This window comes from Haplochromis burtoni, unplaced genomic scaffold (genome assembly GCF_018398535.1).
Source record: "Haplochromis burtoni strain Fernald_Lab_line unplaced genomic scaffold, NCSU_Asbu1 Contig_64, whole genome shotgun sequence".
Classification (NCBI taxonomy): domain Eukaryota; kingdom Metazoa; phylum Chordata; class Actinopteri; order Cichliformes; family Cichlidae; genus Haplochromis; species Haplochromis burtoni.
Window position 1 is genome coordinate 726316 of NW_024582425.1, and position 23404 is coordinate 749719.

The following is a 23404-nucleotide window of genomic DNA, read 5'->3' on the forward strand; positions in this document are numbered from 1 at the left end:
GGATGCTGATGGAGTTTCTTCCACCTTACTCTCCTTTCCTAAATCCAATTGAGGGTTTTTTTTTCAGCTTGGAGGTGGAGGGTGTATGAGCATCAGGCTCAAGACCAGAGGGCCCTGCTGCATGCAATGGATGCTGCATGTGAGGACATCACAGGGGATCAATGTAGGGGATGGTTGAGACATTCACGCCGTTTCTTCCCTCGCTGCATCGCAAGGGAAAATATCCGTTACGATGTGGATGAGAATTTATGGCCTGACAGCGAGCAGCGCGTCGATGGCCAGGGGGATGAGGATGGTGGCCAGGAAGGAGAGGGTGACAATGGCGACCACTGAAAATATTACTGTACTATAGTTCTGAAACTTTATTTACAGTATGGTAGGCTAGAGTTTTTTTTGTTTTTTTTGTTTTTTGTTTGTGTTTATAACTGTTCACATTTACAGAATCCTGTATATGTTTTCTTTTCACAGTATGTTCTCTAATGTTAACATTTCTTTGTACGGATAAGTATGTTTACAGTTTCCTTGAGTATGAGTGGTTTATTGGAGGCTGATTTTACTGTAACATCTTTTAGTTTTATTCATAGTGGTATTCTGTTGCTGGACCTGTGCCTCAGTGACAGAACGTCTAAGCATTTTGACTTGCAGTGCTTAAACAATGCCAAAGGTATAATGCATTTTGGGGGCATTGACTATTTATATGAGAAGGATATTTAGTTTTGACACATGGATAAACTCTTTTGGGAGAGGTGTGAGCTTTTGCAGGGGATCCATGGTGTTGTGCTAAACCATCCAGGTTATTTTGACAAAAGCACTAAATGAATGCACATGTGCCAAGGCAATTGAGAAGGATCTGTGCTATTTTGACTGTACTGACCTTTTATATGGGAAAGGAATCTGCTTTTGAAGCATGGACGAAGAGTTTGGGGAAGGATATTTGATTTTGCTAGTGAGCTATACTGTTGGGCAGAACTGTAAGACTGTTTGGCCAAATGACCTTATGGTTTTGAGATTGTCATCTCGGTTTCAAGAAATGAGCCAAACCAATCGAGAAAAACTGTAATATCTAATTGTAAATGATAAAATACAAGCTTGTAATTTTGGTAATTTCTGAATATTTTTTTAATTCTGAAAATTTTAATACTGTGTTGTTTTTGTTTGTTTGATTGCTTTTGTTTGCATATCATATTACATTTATGTACTTTTAATTTGAAATGTTTGTGTTTGGGGTTTGCAGCATTCTTTATAGACTGTTTATTTCTCAGGCTGTGATTGGGTCATTGGCAGTCAGCCATCTTGCAGCCCTTTAAAGAGGCTGCAGAAGGGCCTGTGCTAAACCAGGATGGAGAATTTAAGATAGATAGATAGATAGATAGATAGATAGATAGATAGATAGATAGATAGATAGATATGATAGATAGATAGTAGATAGATAGATAGGATAGATAGATAGATAGATAATAGATAGATAGATAGATAGATAGATAGATAGATAGATAGATAGATAGATAGATAGATAGATAGATAGATAGATAGATAGATAGATAGATAGATAGATAGATAGATAGATAGATAGATAGATAGATAGATAGATAGATAGATAGATAGATCTGATAAGTAAGCAGATGTTTTTGAGCTGTTTTCCACATTCAGCACAGTGGTTCCTAAAGCACTTAGCTGTAATGACGACAGACTCATATGTTTATAAGAAGATCTCACCTTAATACCTGTGAGCAGCTAACTACATTTCTAAAGGTAAAACTTGGTCAACAGCATTAGTCTTTGGGTTTGTTTACCTCCTGCTTGAGAGAAAATAAACTTTAGCTAAATGACCCATACTGTATTTGAGTGTGTAGACCTAGCTGCACAGCTGTTCATTTCTAATATGTGGCTAACTGTGGCTAGCAGCTGCATATTGCCTGAAGTAACAGAAGTGGCATGGCATTCCTAGTTAGATGTACCTTTGTGCATGTGTCAAATGCCACCTTTATGTGGCCTCTATGTTGAATCCTGAGATCCACTGAGACTCATAGAATAGCCCATGTTGCTTGTGATATTTGGTATCACTACACAGAGGTTAATAGAACAAAAATTAGGAGTTATGCATTCATTGACTGACTCATCACATCTGTTGGAACGCCTTTTTCTGACAGACCCTCTTTACTCTTTATAAAAAACTGACTAGCTTTCATGGTACTGGGCCTGCGACCCAGTATTTTTGTTCAGTCGCCGCTCCTTGTCAAGTCCGCCTCTCCATGCCGGTATCCTGTTTTATTTTGATAGCTCCTTGTCCTGTGTTCCTGTCTAAATACCTAGTTCTCAGTTCTAGGTTTGTTTTCTTGTGGTCTAGTTTAAGTTCTAGTTTCCCATTGTTTCAGTTCTTAATTCCCATGTTCAGGGTTTTGGTTTGTTTTTTGTGGTTTATTTTATGGAGGTTTTTCCAGCAATAAAGCCGCTGTGTTCATTTAACTTCCCGTGTTTTGAGTCCTAATAGTTTGTGGAAGCCTAGACTTCAGCTTTTTTTTTTTTTTGCCATGGCCAAATAGGATAACTGACAGAAGACAGCAAGCGATGCAACCTTAGTCACAGTCAGAAGGTACCCATGCTTTTTCATGAGTTTCACTCAACCACTAATTTTCTAAGTTATATCGTACGGTAGTGAGAACACTTTAAACTAAAGCACAGAGACCATAAACAAATAAGAAAAATGCGTCCTGAAGTCAAAAATGAAGAGAGAAGTAGGATCGTTTTCTCAGACTTTTATAGACCCAGACTTTTACTGCATCCAGAGTCACTGCCCCCTACTGGTCAGAATTCAGATCCTTCATTTTGCAGACAGTATAAAACATTAATAGCCAGATACTCAAACCTGGCAGCACCATTAAAAAAAAACTCAGTTCTTGGATCTGGGTTCGGACCTGCAGTCGGTGTGCCACTGAACAAATGTTTTAATGCTTTTTATTGAATTAGTCCACTCAGAGAGCAGCAGGCTGGTCGATGGGCCACTCGGACTGATGGGTAATACCATTATCCTGCGTGGACAGGATTGGCAGACACCGCCTCACAGCGCTATCCTACCATCCATCGATTGACTGTCTCCTCCAGGGACAGCCTGATGTTAGCCTCCATCCAGTCTTTCATTTGTTTATGAAATATTGATATTGGCTGGTATCTCCTCTTGGAGATGAGGAAAGTCAGCCTGATGGAAAGGACTGTGTTAGAGGATGCTGGGAAGAGTTTTTGTTAAGGGAGGTTTGTAAACTGATTTTCAAGTTTCTAGAATTATTATTTCCGGAATTTCGCCATGAAGGTTTTTTGTTTTATAAAGTCATCTTTCCGCTGTTAAAAAGTCCCTTTATGAGTCACAGCCTGTAGGAGCAGCAGAGAAAAGGGAAATGTCTGCAAATGTTTCCTCTTAACCCTGTGAGCCCTGCTATAAGTCATCATCTGTGATGCTAACTGAACATGTAGTTTGGTTGTTTTTCTTCGAAAAAAAAGGGGGGGGGGTCTAAAGTCTGGGCAATCATTGTAACTGACTTGCATAATTTAGTACAAGCTTCCAAAGCATGGCGTTAAGGCTGGGCTTTGGGTCATCATCCATGACGACTTTAATCTCAAATTGTAAAAGTCAGTTTAAAATGGTGAGAGAAATGAAATGTTCACCAGATACTGAAACAGAAAAACTTTGAACTGTAAATGGACAACGACAAATGGGTGAAAAAGCAATTTATTTGAAATCGTGGCAGCAACAGACTGCTTTTGGAACAGTTACCCTCAGATCTGTTTGCTGATAGCGCCCTCTGTCTGCAAACCACCGCTAGTACCACCATTTCCCTGCCATGTTTCACTCTTTCATTCTTAAAATCTTGCGTTAACCTCCTTTCAACCACAAACACTACAAGTCTGACTGCTGCAAGATGCCAGCTGGTCAGTAAACAGATGCTTTCCGTCTTCCACATAATGACAGCTAGGATTGACTGTTTACCACAGCAAGAGCCTTTTATGCAGGAGAAGAGCCTCTTGGATCAATAGTTGTTACCCAGGCAAAGCCCACACAACCACTAATGAATCCACTGCCTTACAGTGCCGGCTGCATCTGCTTTCCATTTCTCCACAGGGGAGAAAACCAAGGAAATGTTAAATACTGCTGGTGGTCATGTTAATTTTAACATCCAAATCCAGCCACCATAGAGGAAAACAACAAAAAAGGGAATATAACATGACTGGATTATTTTAAATTTAAATTGAGCACAATAACAACAGACAAACCGGTCTAACCCTAACCCCCTAACTGTCAGCAGGCACAGGTGTAACGTTAGCAAGCTTGTTGTTTGTTTTATTGTGTGTTGTCGTTTCAGTGGTCTGCACACAGAGACTGGTTCTGTGTCTGTGAGTGTTTGAGGGCTGCACTGTTGTCTGGCACACCCATCCGCCCGTCTGCTCCACATTTTCTGTTTTTTCAGCGCCAGATCAAAGGTGGTAAAACAGTTAGTCACCTGTCTGGGATTTGTAATGACAAAAAAGGCTTTGTGCCAGCGAGGTAGCAGGTGGAGTGTTTAGCATCACGGGGAAGTCTGTGATATGTTTTCCTTTGTTTTGTTTTTGTTCTCCAGCATTTTGATTTAGAGTGAAGACGTTTGTGGTTTAAGGCTATTTATAGTTGAGTTCTCATCCATATTAAATGACGACTGCAGATCTTAGACCGGTGACAGGTACAAGATGTGCCCAACAAGAAACAATCCCAATCTAAAACCTGTTTTTTCTGTTTGTTTGTTTTACTTAAAGTTTAAAAATTAAGTCGATACCACTTCCAAGCTTAACATCTTAGCTTAACCCCCTAAGACCTGAACTCTTTAATGGCATGCATTTTTAATTTCTCTTTGTTATTTGGCACAACTAAGTAAAGATATGCAAAACTCTTTAATGAGAAACAACAATTGTGCCCCTTTCAGCAATATGGCTCATTTGAAAGAGAAAAATTTGGTATTATGGTCGAGACAATCCAAAATGTGATGTCCCCATATGTGGAGGCCAGGTTCTAGGAGGTTAAAGACTGAATGCTAGTGCGGCACTTTCCAGTGTTCAGAAATACACATACCACTGCTGCAGGGTAAATATGAAGCTACAGTCTCGAGACGGTTTTCTTTAGGGTAGCATTTAGGGTTCAAACAGGGGGAAACTGAGGGAAACTGTTCAACTTTAATAAACTGCTTATTAAAACCTCTTAATCTTCTTTCCTAAAATGCCAATTAGAAATGTAATGATAGATTATGTGTCAGATTACTTTTTTGTTTTAGGACAAATAAAGTGCTGGTTTACTAATTAATTTGAGAAATGTTCAAAGCTTTGGAGAAGACTGGTCAAGCTCTTTTACTCTTGCATCCAATCAGGATTTCCACCAGTGGAAAAGGATCACAGCATTCAGCCTAGACCTCATCTACCGGTCTTAGAGATATAAAGTTTTATCTTATCTTATATGAACAAAATAAGGAATGTGGCTGTTGTTATTAGAATAACAAAAAAATAGTAAATCTGAAGTGCAACACACATTGCACACTATGATCAATTAATTATCAATTTCTATACAATTCAACTTAATAAATGATTAAGTTTCTTCATGTTGACTTCATGAAGCCCTGATGTTGGGAAAAACACTCATCACAGAATTGAATCCTCTTACATAGGTCACATTGGAGTCCTCGTCTGTCTCTACTTTACTTTTACTTTTTTTTACTTTTTATTTAATTTTTTTGTTGAGGGGAGAAACTTGACTTATTTTTGATTTTATGTTAGTTCTGATCTTGTCTGATGTTTCCTCCCCCACAGTCTGCACCCTAACAGTCTCTGAAATAGTTTTAATTAGGCTTTTCTATGCGTAATTTTTTAATTAGCTTTTTTTATATACATCAATTTGATCAGCTGAATTATCAGTTGTTTTCCTTTGAACACAGTCTACTTCCTGCTGCACTGCACTGGGTCTTAGGAACAGCGCTTGATGGATTCTGACAGGCTTGATTTACGACACACAAGCCGAGCAGCTAAAGACCCTGCAGATCCACTGAGATATGACATGAAGGGCATCTCCACCCGCGCTGCACCTACTCTGAGCATTATGACTGATACCATCCTGCTAAGTCAAGCACTTTGCTGCTCGTCTGCAGGATATTAGCTCAGCCAAAGGTTATTCATGGTCTATCAAAGCAGAGCTGCAGTCAGGAAATGCTGACTTATGTGTAAATATCAATTAAATTAGCCAGAGTCTGTGTTGCTGAGGGTGCACTGCTTCGGTTTAATGGGCACAGGCACTGACAGTGCTACATAAATCACATTTATACAAGAAAAAGGAGACAGATATTAGATTACACGTGTTTACACATCCATTTGCTTTTTGTTTTTACTCATTAATTATCATAAAGCATAAAAAGACATGCTAGCCATTCATTATCCACTAATTTTGTTAAGATGGTTTGGTATGAGTAACAAAGCAGATGCAGTTTAAGCAAGCAATAGTTTTTATCTAAATGCTGTGGATTTAATAAAAAACTGAGTTCATAAAAATTTCCTGGGAAAATCTTTGGTTGATTTTTAAATTTCAGACAAAACAACTGAATATTTAATGTCAGGAAGAATACCTAACAGGTGAAGTAAATTGCACTGAGATAGGTGAAATGATGCATAAAACATAAAGATCCTATGTGAAGCAGTTAACTCGTGTTATTATTTTTAGGCAGAGCACTGGTCAGCAGTGCGCGTCTGGTTCGACATCGAGGGCTTTCACTGTGTTTAGAACACAAGGCACATTGTCGTGTTTCCAACCTCCAAGCCTCTTGTTTTTCACGCCTGAAAAAGTAACCTCCCCGCTCCCTGTCAGGGTTATGTAGGCCAGCCTGCTGAGCACGGACAAAAAGGGAGCAGAGAGCTGTAGATGCAGCCTCAGCAAAACCATCTCCTGAAAGCTGTAAGTAGGTAGAGAAGCCGTTTCTCAAGGGAGACGGTGTTATTACTGCATGCAGCTGAGGTAAAATGCTTTTGAAGTAAACTGTTAGCATTATGGATAGACATGTAGCAATACAGTTTGTAATATGCAAGTGATTTTAAAGAGCTATAACTACGTTTATGTAGAAAATATCCGAGAGTATCTAAGAGCTCGCGCAGCTCTGCAAGTGCATTTGTGGTTACAATATTTTAACAAAACATTAAAACGTGAAACCAAGTTTTCTGAACGAGCTGCATTGATCGGATGTTTTCCAATATTGATTCTAACGTGTCGGTTTGGGTGATGGCGTACGCAGAGCACCGATCCAGTCATGTGTAGCTCTAATGTAGGAGTGTCAAATCAATTCTGTTCTCAAAAGGGCTTTACTGTAAAACTATGGCATAACTCATTCAGAAAAAAACACCTCTAGACTAAAAAGGAAGATTTTAAAACATAAGCTGCATTCTGAAATCTTTCACATTTATTAAACCTTCCATTCACAAAATGAATGTTAAAAATAAGTGCAACAGTGTCAGTTTGATTCAGTCCGCTGTCACTACAAACAAACCCTACAGCTGAAACTAAAAGAATTGTTGTATTAAATGTAGTTTCAGTCAGAGACGCTATACATTTCAGTTTGCATAGAAGCAACATAATTATTTGCCAACAAAAGTGTTTTGTAATATTTTCAACTTAATTTTTTTATCTATTCACCCCTTAAACGTATTCTTTAATGTGTAAATCGACTGGAAATAATCAGCAAGAATATGAGTAAATCTCCCCACACGACTAATGCATTAGGTCTGGGCTTAATACCTGAAAATGCTTCGTTTGTGTGATCGGTGTTAATATAAATTATCTGACGATCAATGCCGAGTATCATCAATTTTTCCTTCAGCAACAAAAATGTTAAGTGTCTTCATTCGGATAAACCTTTCTGCCTTAAAATCTTAAAACCTGGATTATCTAGCAGCTTTACTCCGAGTGCACACACACAGCCACATTCTTGTGCCTCTCCCAGTAATGACAGTCTTCCGGAAAGCTCCACGCAGCCGCGGACTCCTTGTGACGACTGACTGCATGAACAACAAACCCGCACAGCTGCTTCTCCAACACCTCCACCACAGCTGGGGCATTTCCCTTCTTCCCCTGACCCTCCATCACCTGCCTGATACAGTCGTGGGGCACAGGCTGCGGTTTGGTGCTGTAGGACACCACCAGGTTGATGTTGTTCACCTGGAGCACCTCGAACCAGTTCTGCCCTGCCACATGGTGAAAATGCTCCCCTGCTCGCCAGTTTCGATAGGTGCTGCTTGAATGGTTGATCAGCCGCACTGACCAGCTGACCCAGTCGTACTTTTTCACCAAGAACTCTAAAAGCTGCTGAGTTGAATCCTGAAGATTCTCTTCATGGTTTTCCTTCAGGAGGCGTTCGGTGTCTAATTTTGCTTGTTCTGGGAAAGCAGCAATGCAAGACTCAATGGCTGACTTCATCCTGGATTCAACTTCTTCAATTTTGCTGCTCCACTCTTGGATTTTTTCCTGCTCTTCTTCTTGGCCCTGTGTTAAGGCACAGTGACCCAGAAGAGCAATCAGACCCAAGCAGAGAAGCTCCTTCATCCGAACACAGAAATCTTCCAGAAGGCGGCGGTTCCGTGCCACATACCTACAACACAGAAGAGCAGTTTCATCATACTTTCATCTGACATCCCATCCACAGAAATGTGCAGTGGTGATTTGTAAATCCAGAAGCATAAATGTGACAAAATGGAACAATTTACCTTTCTACCACATCTAAAATGGGCTCTCCAAAGCAGTTAGTCCCCATGAGAGCATCACAGAGCACAAGCAGGTTCTTCTCTCCTCTAGTTTTGGCAAAGTGCTCCAAAAAAAGTCTCTTTTTCACCTCCCTAAACTGCTCTTTTGCTTCCAGTATATCCATATACTTCCTAAACTGGTTCCGAATGTTCTCCTCAACAAAGAAATACTGGGAGTCCAGTCTTCCCTTCTTGAGCTCACAGTCTATGTCTTCCAGCTGACTCGAGAGCACATCGAGTTTGTTCTTTACTGTCAGGAACTGTTCTTTGACATAGAAGACCTCTTTGCTCTGAACATTATCTAAGGCCAGACGCAGGACAGGAGCAGCAGCCTCGCAAAGAGGAAAGAGCTCACCCACAGCACTGGCCAGCACCTCGGCCCCCCTCTGAAACATATCCATCACTGCCTCAATGGCCTCCTTCTTCTGGGCAACAACCTTCTCCAGTGGATTAGTCATGTTCTGGGATACAGAGAAGCAAAATATGTCAAACATAGATAGAAACTTAGAAATTAAGCGGTGATTCTTTATGCTGTTATCATAATCATACAAAAAATTATCTCATAATATCTTTCCATCTATGATCTTAATTAGGATGAGGAGAAAGTGGTCATTTCTCAGACTTTACCATGAAACCGTAAAGTGTCCCTCAGATTATTTAACTGGTAGTGCAGTAGTCAAAGATTAGATGGAGTATGGTCTGAATATAAATCTCTGCACCATGAAAATACTTTTCCAGTTTTTTTGTTAGTTTTCTGAAAAATTCCCACACTGTGAATGAAAAGTTCCTTTTGTTGTGCAATGAGTCCTTTGGAAGAGAGAAAGGGCCAAGGGAGAAAGGATGGAAAAAATCCAAGCACGCGTGGGATTCTACATTTTGCACTCTGCTCACATGTTTACATATGTTGTGATATGGCACTATATAAATAAAAATAAATTTAACTGTTCAGACCAAAAGTTGTTGAACGGCTTGCTTAGATGAAAAAAATCCCGCTTCAGCAAATAATTCTCTTCAGACTGTTTTGACCTCGTGTCAGCTGCAATTTTGTCATAACCTGGATTTACCAAGAATTAAAAATAGAAATATGATCAAACTTCCCTTTTTGTAAAGAGAGCAGAAAAGTGAGGTAGCTTGCAGAAGAGTATAGAACATTTCTAACTTCTGGAAATGTTACTGTTCCAGCTGTTGGCTGTACTTTTAAAGGTGATGGTTCCCCCACTGGCTGTTAGATGAGAATAATTATGGAGCGCAAAATGGTCCAATGCAAAGTGAAGCTTTGTGTTGGTCGGAACACACTATTTGACACATTAAGTTTGTTTTGTTGAAATATTATTTATAGAAAATCAATTTCCAGATTTGTTAGCAATTTGTTGCAGACCCCTGGGGGTCCCTGGTCCTTACTTTGAAAGTCACTTCTGTATCTGCATTTAATATTAAGACAACAGATGCTGCAGGAACAAAGCTCAACTGAACTGCATGTGTGTGAAAATGAAGGACACTGGTGTTGCTTTAAAATAAAAGCTTTAACTTTACCTGATTAGTAATTGTAGTGTGTACACTGAATTTAAGAGCAGTAATGCTCTACAGTTTAATACTGTGTTGCTTCATACTGGTAAGGACCTTTTTTCTAAATATATTAAAGCCAACTCTCTATATTTATTTTGTAAATAGTAGAAAATATCAATTTGATGCTATAAATACACATTTTCTGAGAAACAAGTCAAATGACATTGCTGAATGCTTGTTATTTTAACAATATGTCACTGAATTATTATTATTATTTAATCTTATGTCAAAGACTCTTTCTTTCACAAGTGGAGGAGAGATGCGATGTCAGAAATCTGAGTTCAAGATGAAATTCAGTATTTTTAGAGCATGATTTGGTGTTTTGTTTTGTTTTTTTGGTCACATTGCGTCTTAATCCTGCTCTGGTGGGCACCATTATGTCCTTGGATTACATTTCATTTTTTTACGCATCCAAAAGGATGTAGATGATGATGTCATGTGAACAAAATGGGGGCCTGGATGAGAAGATGCCCTTGGCTCTGACTCATTTTAGATTCGCAGATGTTTAAAAACCCGCTTTCATCTTTCAGTCTGACATGTATAAATTACTGTGCAATCCCAGTTCAGACGATATTTGTGTCTGAACTCGAATCTGCATCACCGACAACCTGCGACAAATCATCATTCATTTTGTTTACATTTTAAAAGGCCTCGTAATTTGTTGCATTAATAAAGACAAACATGAGCGCAATAAGATACCAACTATGAACAACAAGGTTTAAGTAAATATTCTAAGGATGGGAATTCCATGTGCCCGAACTGAACCATTTCTATCTGCCATGCGCGCTCAAAAGAAATGCGCAACGTGGATCTTTTTACGCGCAAATCCCCTCAGAGGATCGGACACACCTTGGAGCATGTTAACCCTTCTGATGAGGGAGGAAGATAAACATTCATGACATTCTTATAGTAACAGTGTTTTTTCTGTACCTGAATGAAATGCTTCTACTGCTCCTTCGCGGCTGATAAGCTCCAACAGCTGCAGACACGTTTCCCCCCTTCAAGTTTGAGAAAATTCCCACGGTTCTCTCATGCACTGCTGAGAAGGGTCCAAAACCGGACTGAGAGCGGAGATGCGCATTGAATGCCTGCAAAGGGGGAGAGAGCGCGCGAGAAGGAGAGATAGATGGAAAGAGAGAGAGGAGGAGGAGGAGAGCGCAAAACTGCGCAGGGTGAAATGTGTGGTGGGTCCATTTTCTTTTCAGTCAGGTCACAATGACTGGAAGATTTAACTTCTTCAACAGAACGGAAATTAATCAAACTGCTTTTCTAGTGGGCGTTTCTTCTTCTTCTTCTTGTTCTGGGGCAGCGTTCGTGCACACTTGTCGCAGATATTTCACCATTTTATGCCTCAGCCGCTGTGAAAATGATCCAGAAGTTGAGGTAAGACGATCGAAAAACTGTTGTCTTTTGTCTCTTTAGCGTCTGAATACGATGCACTGATTTTCCTTTTCACCTCAACCGCGTTTTCGGATCATTAACGAATTTATTTGACCTTCTGCAGGTTTAGAAACCCCAATGCTCAGAGCCTTTAAGAGCTTTGATACTGCTGTGAAAATGTCATCACGGTAAAGGATATTTTAAATAATCAGCGAGGGGAATCTGACAACTACCCACTGTATATTTTTAGAACTACTGCGCATCACTATGTCATCATTTTCTGTTCAGATTTGCCATAAATTTATATACATCCGTGAAACATCTCTTATAAACTAAAGACCATATGTTGTCATTTTTCATCATTCTCATGAGGCTGAGATTAAATTAAACCTCACACCCCCGCCTTTTCAGTGCGCACACGACGCGCCCTGAGCGCCGAGTCTAAAACATCATATGTACGGATTCATACTCGCTATGTGACGGAGAGCTCTTACAGTTTTCAATTAATACAAATTTTCTTTAGATTCTTCGAAAGGACCTCGTGTCACGAAGAGGGGAGAAGGAAAAGCTCCATCACATGACGGAGGATGTGCGTCGGTGGTTCACAAGCACTCATTAATCTGCAGCGCAGGTAAGCGCCTCAAAATCTTTGTGTCTCAGTAATCCGCACTGCAAATGCCCGTAATGCGCATTTTCCTGTTTTGATCCCCCAACACTGAGCTGTGAGTCAAACCTGTTCATCTGGATAATAATGCACGAGGGCCATACCAGAGGGACTTAAGCTCGGCGATGCGCCCTGCTTACCTCACCTGAAGCGATTTTTTTTCACTCGTTTGTAAATTAATTTCGGGTTTTCCAGCAGAGTTATTTGGCCTCTAAAAATGGAAACAGCTTTTATTAGGCTGACAGCTTTGATACACAGATATGACTCCGTGGACCCTGAAGGAGCGCCGAGAAAACAGGTGTAATGATGACACAAGTGAAGTACTAACGCCCTCTTGCGTACAAATGAGTAAACTGCACTTCAGCTTACGCCTGCTGCACAGAGGAACCGTAATAACAAAGTTCTTATTCATAGCTAAAATTAAACGAGGTATAACTTGTTTTCGGGGAAATTTACACGTTGTGTAAGGAGATGATGATGACTGATGGATGGTTTTGATTTTATGTATTTGGAAAAAATAACAAAAACTCAAAAAATGTTAAATACATTTTTAAAAAAATGTCAGCATTATTAAAGAGTAAAATATTCACTAAAATGAAAAAAAAGAAACTGGAACAAAACAATAATTCAGGTCACAGATACATTACTAAAGAGCGTTTTATTTTCAGTTTTGCTCTTTTTTATTTAGTTTTGTGCACTACACACCTTAATGTAACTGAGCAATGACCTTTCTTTGTATATCTTTAACAATATATCTAAAATCTCATTTTTGGGACCAAAAACGTTCTTTTTATGGCATTCAATTTATTACATTTGTGTTCCCACAACACATTTTCTTAGTTTATACATTTTAAATGCCACATTTATTACACATCTAAACCAGTTCTTTGGCTCGTTCAGCATTTTTAGACTACAAAAGAGTAAAAGAAATAAATAAATAACTAAAAACGACCCAAATCTGCTGAAAAAAAATTTCTTTAAATAAATTCCAAACCTTTTCTACTTTGGAAGTGCTTTCCATCAGATTGCAGAACCTAGAAAGTAAATCACATCCGGTACTGATGACTAGTACTGGGTAAAAGGTCAGGGCTCTGTGCAGGCCAGCTAAGTCCTCCTACATCCAACAGAGACTCAAAAAGACTAACTTTGCCAATCTTCCAAGTAAATATAATCAGCACAAAGAGGAGCATGTCTTATACAGCAAATCTGCTGTTCCATCCACGGATATCAGAAAATAGGTTAATTCAGTTATAAGTAGGTTTCTAGTCTTATTGTATAGCTGTGTCTTTTATTATGGCGTTTGGTAAATGGTCTGTGTTTGTATAGAGCTTTACTTGGTCCTAAGGACCCCAAAGCATTTTACACTATACACAATCATCCACCCATTCACATCCACATTCACACACTGGTGATGGCAAGCTACAGTATAGCCACAGCCGCCCTGGGGCGCACTGACAGTTTCCATCATGTTCTGCTGTAAACTGCAAAACCTGTGACACTGCGGTGACCTGTAATGTTCTCCCTTTGGCTGTAGAGGGCGACAGATTAACCTGATCGTGTCATACCTGCTTTTTTCACAGCAGTGTTAACTCAGAAAAGAGACTGTTAGATCAAATGAAAATGTAGGATAACAGATGAGCTTTAACAAAAAAAAAGATGCGTCCCACAAATAAAGGGAAGTCTGGTCACCTGTATGTGCGAATAACTCAGTTACATGCACACTTTCATAGTGGCAGGAGCTTTTTAACATAAGAAAATAGACTTTTTCTTAATCACAAACACACCGATCCATTCTTAATGCTGTTAAATAATTCAGTATGCAAAGTCAGTATTATTGATTGTTTATTTATGGTGCATATACAATCAGGCATCAAATTTGCAGAACTAAAAAGGCAACATGTTCACATACAGGGCATACCAAAAAGAGGGCCATATGATCTCCCAAAATATCAACAGAATTTTAACTATATTTACGTAGCATATAGTGTTGTAACAAGATGGCGGCACACTGCAACAGAACCATAAACCAGTCTGTAACAGAGTCTATGTGTTTAAAAAGTAGGAGAAAAGTATGGCTATATATATATATATATATATACTAAAAAAATAATTTTAACTGAGGTGTTACTGGATAACTTTTCCAACAAACACTGTGACAACTGACGTTGTGTTCTAATGCAGTAAACCCACCAACCATCTGATACTCTTGGCATCACCAGTTTTCTAGAAAAATAAGAGAAATTGTTCAAAACATGAAGACTGCATTAAAACAAACCCCTTAATAAAAAATACAAAAAACGGGACATTCAGGCACTGTTGTTCAGACAGGAAAGGACACAAAACGCTAAAAATGATACATAGTTGCTCAGGATGGCCTTAAAGAAAATGACGGCTCAACAGATGTTAAAAACCTCCCACCAAATAAACCCTCTGATATCTCCTTACATACTTGGTGCATTTCCTGCATCACTAAAAAGCTGTAGTGCACATTAAATAGAAAAGTAAGAGTGGCACAGCTGCACAGAACGAGAGCTCCGTTAGAAACTCAAATACCACAGGTGTGTATTACAGGTTGGGGAAACTGAACTGCAGCCATTGCTTAATTTGACCTCATAAATGGTAAATAATGACATATTCAGTGCTTCTTGCTCCAGTGAAGTGCTCGTTATTGGCAGGTGTAGTGCTGCATGAAAAATCTGTAGTGTCTTAATGTTTCAAATATTTTCTGCACTTAGAAAAGAAAATAAAGAACTCAGCACAGCAGCATCACTTTAGTGTAAAATAAATTGAACGTAAGAACAAGTAAAACATATGTGGCACAGATTTTGATAATTTGCTTAAGATGACACGATTGATTATATTCAATAAAGGATTATATCACAGTAGTCGGTTATTAGAGTCATAGATATGAGGCTTTGAGATGCTTGTCTCTAGTTCTAGTTGAACTCTTTCATCTGAAGGCTGGTTTCTCCTGCCGTCACACTGATTTTCTTGTAGTGTAATATATTTTCACAAACTGCATTTGGCTGGAATAGACTGCATGTAAAGCTGTGGGAAGCTCTGCAATAGATTACGTTTAAATATGGAGCTGATGCATTGACAGTCAGCTCTCATTCCAAAGGTTTCAAATGCTTCTGTTCATTTTCCCGCAAAGCCACCAGACTCTCCCAGAGACAGAGCAGATGTGAACGAGCACTGGTTAAAGCTATAACGAGGCGGCGCACTCACTGTCAACACATCACATACAGATACTTGTAAAGGACACTTTAGTGTCACATTTAAACACACTGGGTAGGGGGCTGTATTTGATACCAAACTAAGATTGCGGTGCTCAAAGAATCCTGAACAGAAATTTCAGAGACATATGTGCAACTTCAATGGAGGGAAAGCTTTTTAAAGCTTTTTCTTATTTTGGCGTCAAGTTGTTAAACTTTTTAAAAGTGTTTTGTGTTTTTTTTAAATCAGGTTAGACTGGTCCCAGTTAAATAACCACAGGGACTCTGCTTAAACTAAGCCAAGTGCAAATTAATCAGCAAGCAAAAATGTCCAATGAAGGACATGAACTAAAGTCTTCTATCTGGCAAAGTCTGGCACACCTTGTGTGAGCAACTGAGAACGGGAGTATTTGATGCCCTGGAACGAAAAAAAAAGTACTTTTTAATGTTTTTTGTATAATTATGTGTGTGCAATTTCTTTAGCGCAGCATACTGAACCCATGGATGATTAATATATCTTTTCTTGCCATGAGCTGAAACCACTGCAGTAACATTTTTTTTTAAGTTGAGGAATCAGCCAATCGATGTCAAAGCAGCAGGAAACAGGCCATGCTCATGTCTCACACACAGCTCACATGTGCAGCAATCACCAGGCTTTTAAAGCAGTGAAGGGAGACGTTGTCATTGGGAGAGAAAATGAAAGAAGGAATGTGGACCGGCGAGTCCGAAAACTGAAGAAAAGCACTGATGAAGCAGAGACGACGACTCTTCACGGTTCTTCACTTGCACCTGCTAAGAGCTTCCTGCATTTTCTCCTGTACGTGCTCCATCTTCTCAGCCCACTCCTCGCTCAGGCCCTCCTCGTCATCTCCGATGACGGCCGCGTACCCCATGAGGGCGATGAGCCCGATGCAGAACAGGTAGGTGAGGCGCGTGCACAGTCGCTCCATTGTCTGGCGATCACCTTGGGAGTATTTCAAGTAGACCTCCAGGATGGGTCTACTGAACAGCTTGCGTTTCCCCACCACGCCGTCGTACAGCGTGTGCAAGTTCTGGTCACCCAGATCGTTGGCGTAACTCTCCTCAAAGTCGTCTTTCTTGCGCTCGCGGTGCTGCGGCCGCGCCTCCACCATCTCCATGAACTTTCTGAACTGGTGCTTCAGGTTTTCTTCAACCTGATTGTACTGGCCGTCCAGCGTTTCCTTCTTAATCTGCACAAGCGTGCTGCGGTTCAGCTGGGAGAGCTGGTCCAGCCCTCGGTTGACTGACGCAAACTCGCGCTTCAGAGTACGAATGTCTTCATCATCGATGTGGTGCAGCACCACCCGGATCAGGGAACCGGCAACACCAAAGATGGGGTTAACTACAGCAGCAGCTGAAGAGATGGTGGCCACACACTGAAGCACTTTGACCAGACCCTGCTTCAGCTTGGCCTTCTCCTCGATGATCTCCTCATCCATCATGGCTGAGGTGCAGGTGCTGAGGTCAGAGTCAAGAAGTGGGACGTGATCTGTGACAGTTAGAGATTAGATTACATGTTTGACCTCAGATTTGGATTATTACAGTCTTTGAATTTACTGTGACATAAATATACTCTTGTGCTTTTGCTTTAGATTTCCCTGATGTGTAGTTGGTACATTCAATATTTTTCTTAAACAAAGATAAGAAAACACCATCTATTTTGTTGAGTTAGCTAAAGAAGAGGATTTCAAACCTCTCAGGGCCAGCGACCCTGGTTTGCAGTGGGCTTTGCGTCACTTGATAATGAGACTGACTACAATATGACTGACATGAGAGGAAGTTATCAACATAATGTGCTTGTTTTATTAGCACAAGTTTTTGGCTATGAGCCATGGATCTAAAAGGTGAACATGCAAAAAAAGGCAAACATAAGGAATTATGTTTTCATTATTCTGCTCATTTCCAACTTCACTCTTATCCTTAGCCTGTACCAGAGCAGCTTTGCATGATCCACAGTTCTAAATGGTTCGTGTTTATCTTGTGTAGCTCCCTCAGTTCACAGTCAGTCTAACCGGCTATGTCCCCAACCAAAACCAACAGCCAGTGGGTGGTGCTTGTGTGGTTATCACCAAAGCGCCATACCTGAGTGGAGCAGGGATATCTGCTCTCGCTGATATCCACTATGATGGATTTTTTTTAAGTAGTTTTACTTTTAATAAAACAAACATATTTAGGCTCCCATATCGTTAGCTTCATAGCATAAGTGCCTAAGTCATTTTTTTGTGGTTTTTTTTGTGACGGACAGGATGATGCAGCAGTGGTAGGGGAGTAAAGTTAGGCAAAAATCTCAATTTGACCAAAAAATGACTTAGGCACTTATGCTATGAAGCTAACGATATATGACATTTATGTAAAATTTAATGAATCTATTAATAAAGAAAAAAGCTTATTGTTTCAGTCTGAGGCAAAGACATAAAATGTCCCGATCATGGTTGGTGATATTATGCTGGTTGACCTGTCAACAATTTGTAGTACACCAATTAAATATAATGCTGTATAAACACATTTAAGTGATGCTAAACTGCAAAAGAATGCAGTGAAATATAATTTATGTCATAGAAGCCTAGTGTGGATCCTTCATTCATAATAATAATAATAATAAATGTCCCCTGGCTGTGATTCACCAGGCAAATTGGGTGTAGCAGAAGTCTAACGTCTCAGCTGTTTGATAGAAAAGCAGATCTAACAGCAGCATTTATTTACAGCTGCCGCTCGCTGTGCTGCGACAGCCACAGAAAATAAGCATTTCATGGCAGTTTCACAGTTTCCAACGTCACAGAGGACTGCTGTGTGTCGACAGTGACACAAAGGTGCTGCTGAAGCTTACATCAAATTTCCTTTCTTCAAGTTCACACTGGAACAATGAAAATATGGATGCTGGTCCTGATGAAGATGATTCCTGAAACAAAAGACAGAGAGACAGATTCAGACAGCACACTTGGATCCAACAAAGACGTCTCATGTCACTGATTCTGAACCAGGAAGTAAACAGATTTTTGTCCCTCGCTGGCTACAGTTTTCAGCAGTGAAGGAGTTAACAGCTTCTCTCTTTCAGCTGCATTCAGCACCAGGCTGCTCTCGCTGTGTTTCTATGGCCCGAGCAGATAGCTCCTCAGAAGCAAACAGGACGCGCACCGAGACAGCCAGAGTAGCTTCAGGGCGGGACAGAGACACTCTTCAGCCGCAGTACAGGAACAAAAACAAACATGGCACGGCCGACTGAGCTGACAAACCCGTTCATTGTGTAACAGCAGCTTCTCTGGAAGTGCTTTCAGTCTTCAGTTCAGAGGAAGATTGTGGAAGTTTAAAGTTTAAACTGACTGCTGTAAAGAGCTGATGACGTCCAGTTGTTATTAACAGAACTATATGTGGGTGTTTTCTACAAAGACTGCCCTCTCAGCCCTCTCATTTTCCTGTAATTGTCAGAAAAGACCTGTTGGGTGCCGTGGCGTCTCAAACTAATATAGCTAATCACATCAGCGGCGCTGTGGTGACCAGAAGGCTGAGCGAGTGGAAACAGGCCCCACACTCACTGCACGGTCTCGTTCCTGTCTTTGTAAATCCCCGTGACCACCAGGGGGGGGCGGTAATATGCCCACAATAAAAACACCGCCCATAGCAACCATCCTTCTGATTTCAGCACCACCACTGTGGACTAAAAGCACTGACGCTCACTTTTAACCCTTTAGCTTTAGGATAACTTTAAATGTTCAGTTTAAATGCTTGTAATCAACAAAAACAACAGGAAACGATTGACTAATCTAAGTACTTGTGAAACCTGCACTTAGAAAAATCACGTTGAATGATTTTAGAGCTTCATAAGACTTTCTTAACTGTCATTTTTTCAGGAATTTGCAATTTTTAAGCGGTTAGTTTTTTTTCATTTTTTGGCTGAAATACATTTTTTCTGTCAGTAAATGTCCCTCCACTTTCTGTTTTCCTACCATGACGTTGATAAAAGGCCAATTCTGCTTCATTTTTGGTATCTGATGGCAATTAAATCCTCCTAAATTTGCACTGATGTCGTATTGTGTCTCCAACCTGTGTCCTTAATTTCACAGAAGGTGATCTGGAGGAGAAGATGCCCCATTTCACAACATAATACAACAAACTGCACGAGGCAATGGAGGTAATGAAAGGGTTAACTGCAGTTTTAAAGCTTTGATTATTTAATACTACAGCAAAATGTGAAGTCATATGTATAATCTGAGCTGTATTAATAACAAACTCAGTGAATTGTGCACCAATTAAAGAGCACGACTGCTGTGCTTCTATTAGCGGCATTAAATTAACCCTTTGTGTTAATGAAATTAATCTTATATTGACCTTTGACCTTTTCTTAGCAAGTGGTCTCCATCATTCTAAGATATTCGTAGTAAGTTGAAGAAGAAACTCAATCATATTTAAGTATATAAGTTTAGGACAATTAATAAAACTCCTAATTAAATGTGAACAAAGTGGAGAAGCTAAAGCTCCTGAGGTTAAAGCCTTCTGAAAGGGTTAACCAATCAGTGCTGAGTGGCAGCGTGGGCCTTACAGCCAGCAGGCTGCACACTTCTCAGGAGCTGACAGAAAGCTGTGATTCAGTAGTTGTGACTCAGCTTCTGCATTAATGTGAGTCTGAGCAGAAACCAGCAAAGGAACAATTATAATAATTGTATTTATTTATTTATTTTTACTTTTAAAGAAACATTTGGCGACACCTTGTAACCAAAGCAGCTCTGTGACGTAATCAGGAAATGTCAGACGGCTCTCACCTGTTTCCAAGCAGAGGAGAGGCCATCTTGAATGTTTTCTATAACGTCACCAATGCTAGGCTAGCACAAATTTACACAATAAACTCCAATAATATCATTCCTAATGTACGCCACTTACATTTTCATTGCTTATTCTGATTATTTTTGTGCTACTTATTCGTGTTAAATGACAGGATACTTTCCCTTCACAGAGCTCAGCCTGTGTGGGGCTTTCCTCTGGGGAAGTGCTCCCTTGATGGCCAACACAGCCAAACAACTACTTTGATAAGGAACATACAACAATGAAGGGCCATCCGGAGTTCTCGTCCGTGTTTGTAAGTAGTTCTACGAGAATAACATCCTCTCCTAACAGCACAGGCCCGGCACACTGCCTTCTTGCCCCAGCTCTGGCTCCCCCTAGCAGTCCCTCCATATTTCCTTGTTACTGCACACCATAATGCCCTGACCCTCCCTGATCTATTATACAGTAAAAACACCAAAATACATCTTAAAACCTAAATTTCTCTGTCTAAATAATAACTATAGAGGCTCTACTTGCCTTCCAGCCAACATTAGGCACCATTGGCCACATCAGAACAGAGGATTGCTTACCTTTCAGACAGTGGCTCTAACTATACCTCCCTCTCCAAAGTCCCAACCTCGACAGCCTCCTTCTTCTTCCCAGCAATCCCTGCAAAAAGGACACTTCCATGTCTGTAGCTCATGTAGGGGTGAACAAATTTGACAAAATCATTTCTAAAAAGCCCAGAAAGTCCCCCAAATCTAAAAATGGCCATTTGGGCCCTAAATAAACATGACCTCCAATACCCCATTATAAAATAATTTAAAAAATGGCATTAAAAGGTAAAGCCCCCTCCTCAGAAATATACTGTTCTACCCCTATGGTTTCAACTTATTTTGGTCCATCCAGTAGTCATACAGTTAATACTGAAGAGGGATTGTCCGTGAGTGCGCAACTGAACTCTTAGGAACTTGCTGCTGCTTTTCGTGCGTTTGCCAAGTCATGGAGCATCTCTGAGAGGCTACACAGACTTCATTGGTGGGATTAATTGGTAAAACGGACCCTTTTCTTATGGACTAGATCAAAAGAATCCGAAGAAAACTATTTTCACGTGAATAAAATCCAACAAAGCCAAAAGTGAGCCGCGAATCCAAATGGACATCTCCAAAAGTGCACAGGTGTATCCAAATGCTCAGGGAGCTCTCAAGAGGCAACAGGAGTATAAAAGAAAATTGTATCCAGCGTAAAAGGTAAATATAATCCTAAATATAACCAACATTTGCCAAATGTACATACAAATTAAAAGTTGCATTTTAAAAATGTCCAATTTAAAGTCTACTAAAACGGTGAAAGGCATTCAGAAAGATGCTCCAAAATGCGCAATGGCACTGTCGACAATATTTTTTTAATCTAACTTATTTAAATACATAATTTATTGAAAAATACATTTGTTATTACTGACAGCACCGTAGAACATGTTTCTAAATGTAGATGAGCGCCTGTCTGACCAACAAGGGCTATCTAGCAGACAAAAGCCTGAGCTATAGGCGCTCCCATTCAGTGCGCCAAAGTAATCGTGTATAGTTATGATTTGGTCCTTCATGCGGCCTTAAATAAGAATAAATGGAAACCTTAAGCACAAAAAACGTGCAGCCAAATCCGGTGAATCCTTTGGTGTGAGGATCAGCCTGCTGCGCCGACGGTTGAAGCTGTTTCCCCCAAAATAAACCTCATGCAAATCCTGCTGCCAGCGACCAGCACGACACAGCGTTAAAGCACAGACTTGTTCCTCATTTAACCCGGCTGTTCCTTGCGTCGCTTTTTAGAGCAGCACACAGCCACAGTTAGGATGGGCGTTTGCCTCCCAGCATGTCCAGACCTGAGCAAGCCGCGAGTGGGTTAGAGACCCCGCATCCCCTCACTGAGACATCCAGCCTCAAGCAGCAGCAACACAAGAGAATCCCTGTCCTCCCCGCGCTGTGAAGTGGGAAAAATAGAGATAAAAGCCGACTGTTCACTAGAAACGACAAAGCTTTCAGTTATCTGCTGGGAAAACGGTCCGCATCGACGCTCAGGGCGTGCTGGTGGTACAGTAGCGCGTCTGTGAGCCAGTACAGCCTTTATTCAGCACCGCAGCTGCAGGCGGAACTGCAGCCGGACGCACGCCTGTCCTCAGTGAACAGTTGCCACCGCAGCTGTCAGTCGGCTCACATTTCAGACTGTGTGATGAATACACGCAGACATATACTATACTCTAGTAACCGCATTTGTGCAAGATCAGCTGTGCGTAATATTTACGCTCTGCGGTGACAAACCTCTGTTGCAAGACCTTGTTTTGGTTTTTTTGTTTTTTTAGCTGGGGGCAGGAGGAGCGCCTTGTTGACACGTTGAAAGCCACAATATTGAAGCCCCGGGGCAGAGGCGCGACTACAGAACACCGAAATATATTCATGTACAGTGTCACCATTCTTATGTTCTAGATTAAACAAGCTGCTTTACTGCAGCTCTGTGTGCTGGACACCAGACAGATATTGTTTGCGAATGTGTTTAATATTCTAGAATAAATAAATACAAAAAACATGGAAACGTTGTCACTTTGTTTTATTGTACACATTTACTGCAAAATGAGAAATGTAACATTTCTGTGTTCACCCTGTCTGCCTGCTTCAAATACTGAAGTGTAACCCAGAAACTGCTGAGAGTTCATTTCAACGGGAAAAGGGGAGGGACAGTTTTTGTAATCGTGTTTTTAATATTTGACAAAGTCCAAAAATACACTTTAAAGTTTACCAGCATTGTCTGAACTAAATTCTTTACCCGACACTGAAATCAAAGATGTTGAGCTAAAATTGTAGCCACAATTGATGCACTCACACTGTAGTTACAGATGTTACACTCCAGGGGCGCTGTTCTGCCATGTTAGTTAGTGCCATGGATTTATGCATATTGCCTCATGATACATTTATTCAGGCTCTTTTCCAGTAAGAGTTTCGTACATGCAAATATTGCT

General features: G+C 40.4%; 2 protein-coding genes and 1 long non-coding RNA gene across 4 annotated transcripts; 1 reads left to right on the forward strand and 2 right to left on the reverse strand.

Moving 5' to 3' along the window:
* Window positions 1-3032: 3032 nt before the first annotated feature.
* On the reverse strand, window positions 3033-11398 carry LOC102295044 (protein rapunzel). Its single transcript, XM_005923674.3, has 3 exons — window positions 11287-11398; window positions 8755-9251; window positions 3033-8639 (listed from the first exon to the last, which is right to left on the reverse strand). The coding sequence occupies exons 2-3, from the start codon at window positions 9246-9248 to the stop codon at window positions 7949-7951; spliced, it is 1185 nt and encodes a 394-aa protein (XP_005923736.1). The 5' UTR covers window positions 9249-9251; window positions 11287-11398; the 3' UTR covers window positions 3033-7948.
* A 108-nt stretch (window positions 11399-11506) lies between these two features.
* Window positions 11507-22884, forward strand: LOC102295965. Of its 2 annotated transcripts, none has more exons than XR_315892.3 (5): window positions 11507-11739; window positions 12260-12367; window positions 19698-19765; window positions 20585-20707; window positions 22751-22884. It is a non-coding gene; the product is annotated as an uncharacterized LOC102295965 (long non-coding RNA). The 2 variants fall into 2 exon arrangements; XR_006054460.1 differs by having other exon boundaries at window positions 11603-11739; window positions 20585-21644.
* On the reverse strand, window positions 14230-21063 carry LOC102295660 (protein rapunzel). The gene is made up of 3 exons (XM_005923676.3): window positions 20985-21063; window positions 18464-18535; window positions 14230-17125 (listed from the first exon to the last, which is right to left on the reverse strand). Exon 3 carries the CDS (start codon window positions 17076-17078, stop codon window positions 16395-16397), a length of 684 nt encoding a protein of 227 aa, XP_005923738.1. The 5' UTR covers window positions 17079-17125; window positions 18464-18535; window positions 20985-21063; the 3' UTR covers window positions 14230-16394.
* Window positions 22885-23404: the final 520 nt, after the last annotated feature.

Coding starts and splice junctions, on each gene's coding strand:
- LOC102295044 (XM_005923674.3), bottom strand. CDS start 9,248: ATGACTAATCCACTGGAGAAGGTTGTTGCCCAGAAGAAGGAGGCCATT. Junction 8,640..8,754: donor ATTTTAGATGTGGTAGAAAG/GTAAATTGTTCC, acceptor TCTGTGTTGTAG/GTATGTGGCACGGAACCGCC.
- LOC102295660 (XM_005923676.3), bottom strand. CDS start 17,078: ATGATGGATGAGGAGATCATCGAGGAGAAGGCCAAGCTGAAGCAGGGT.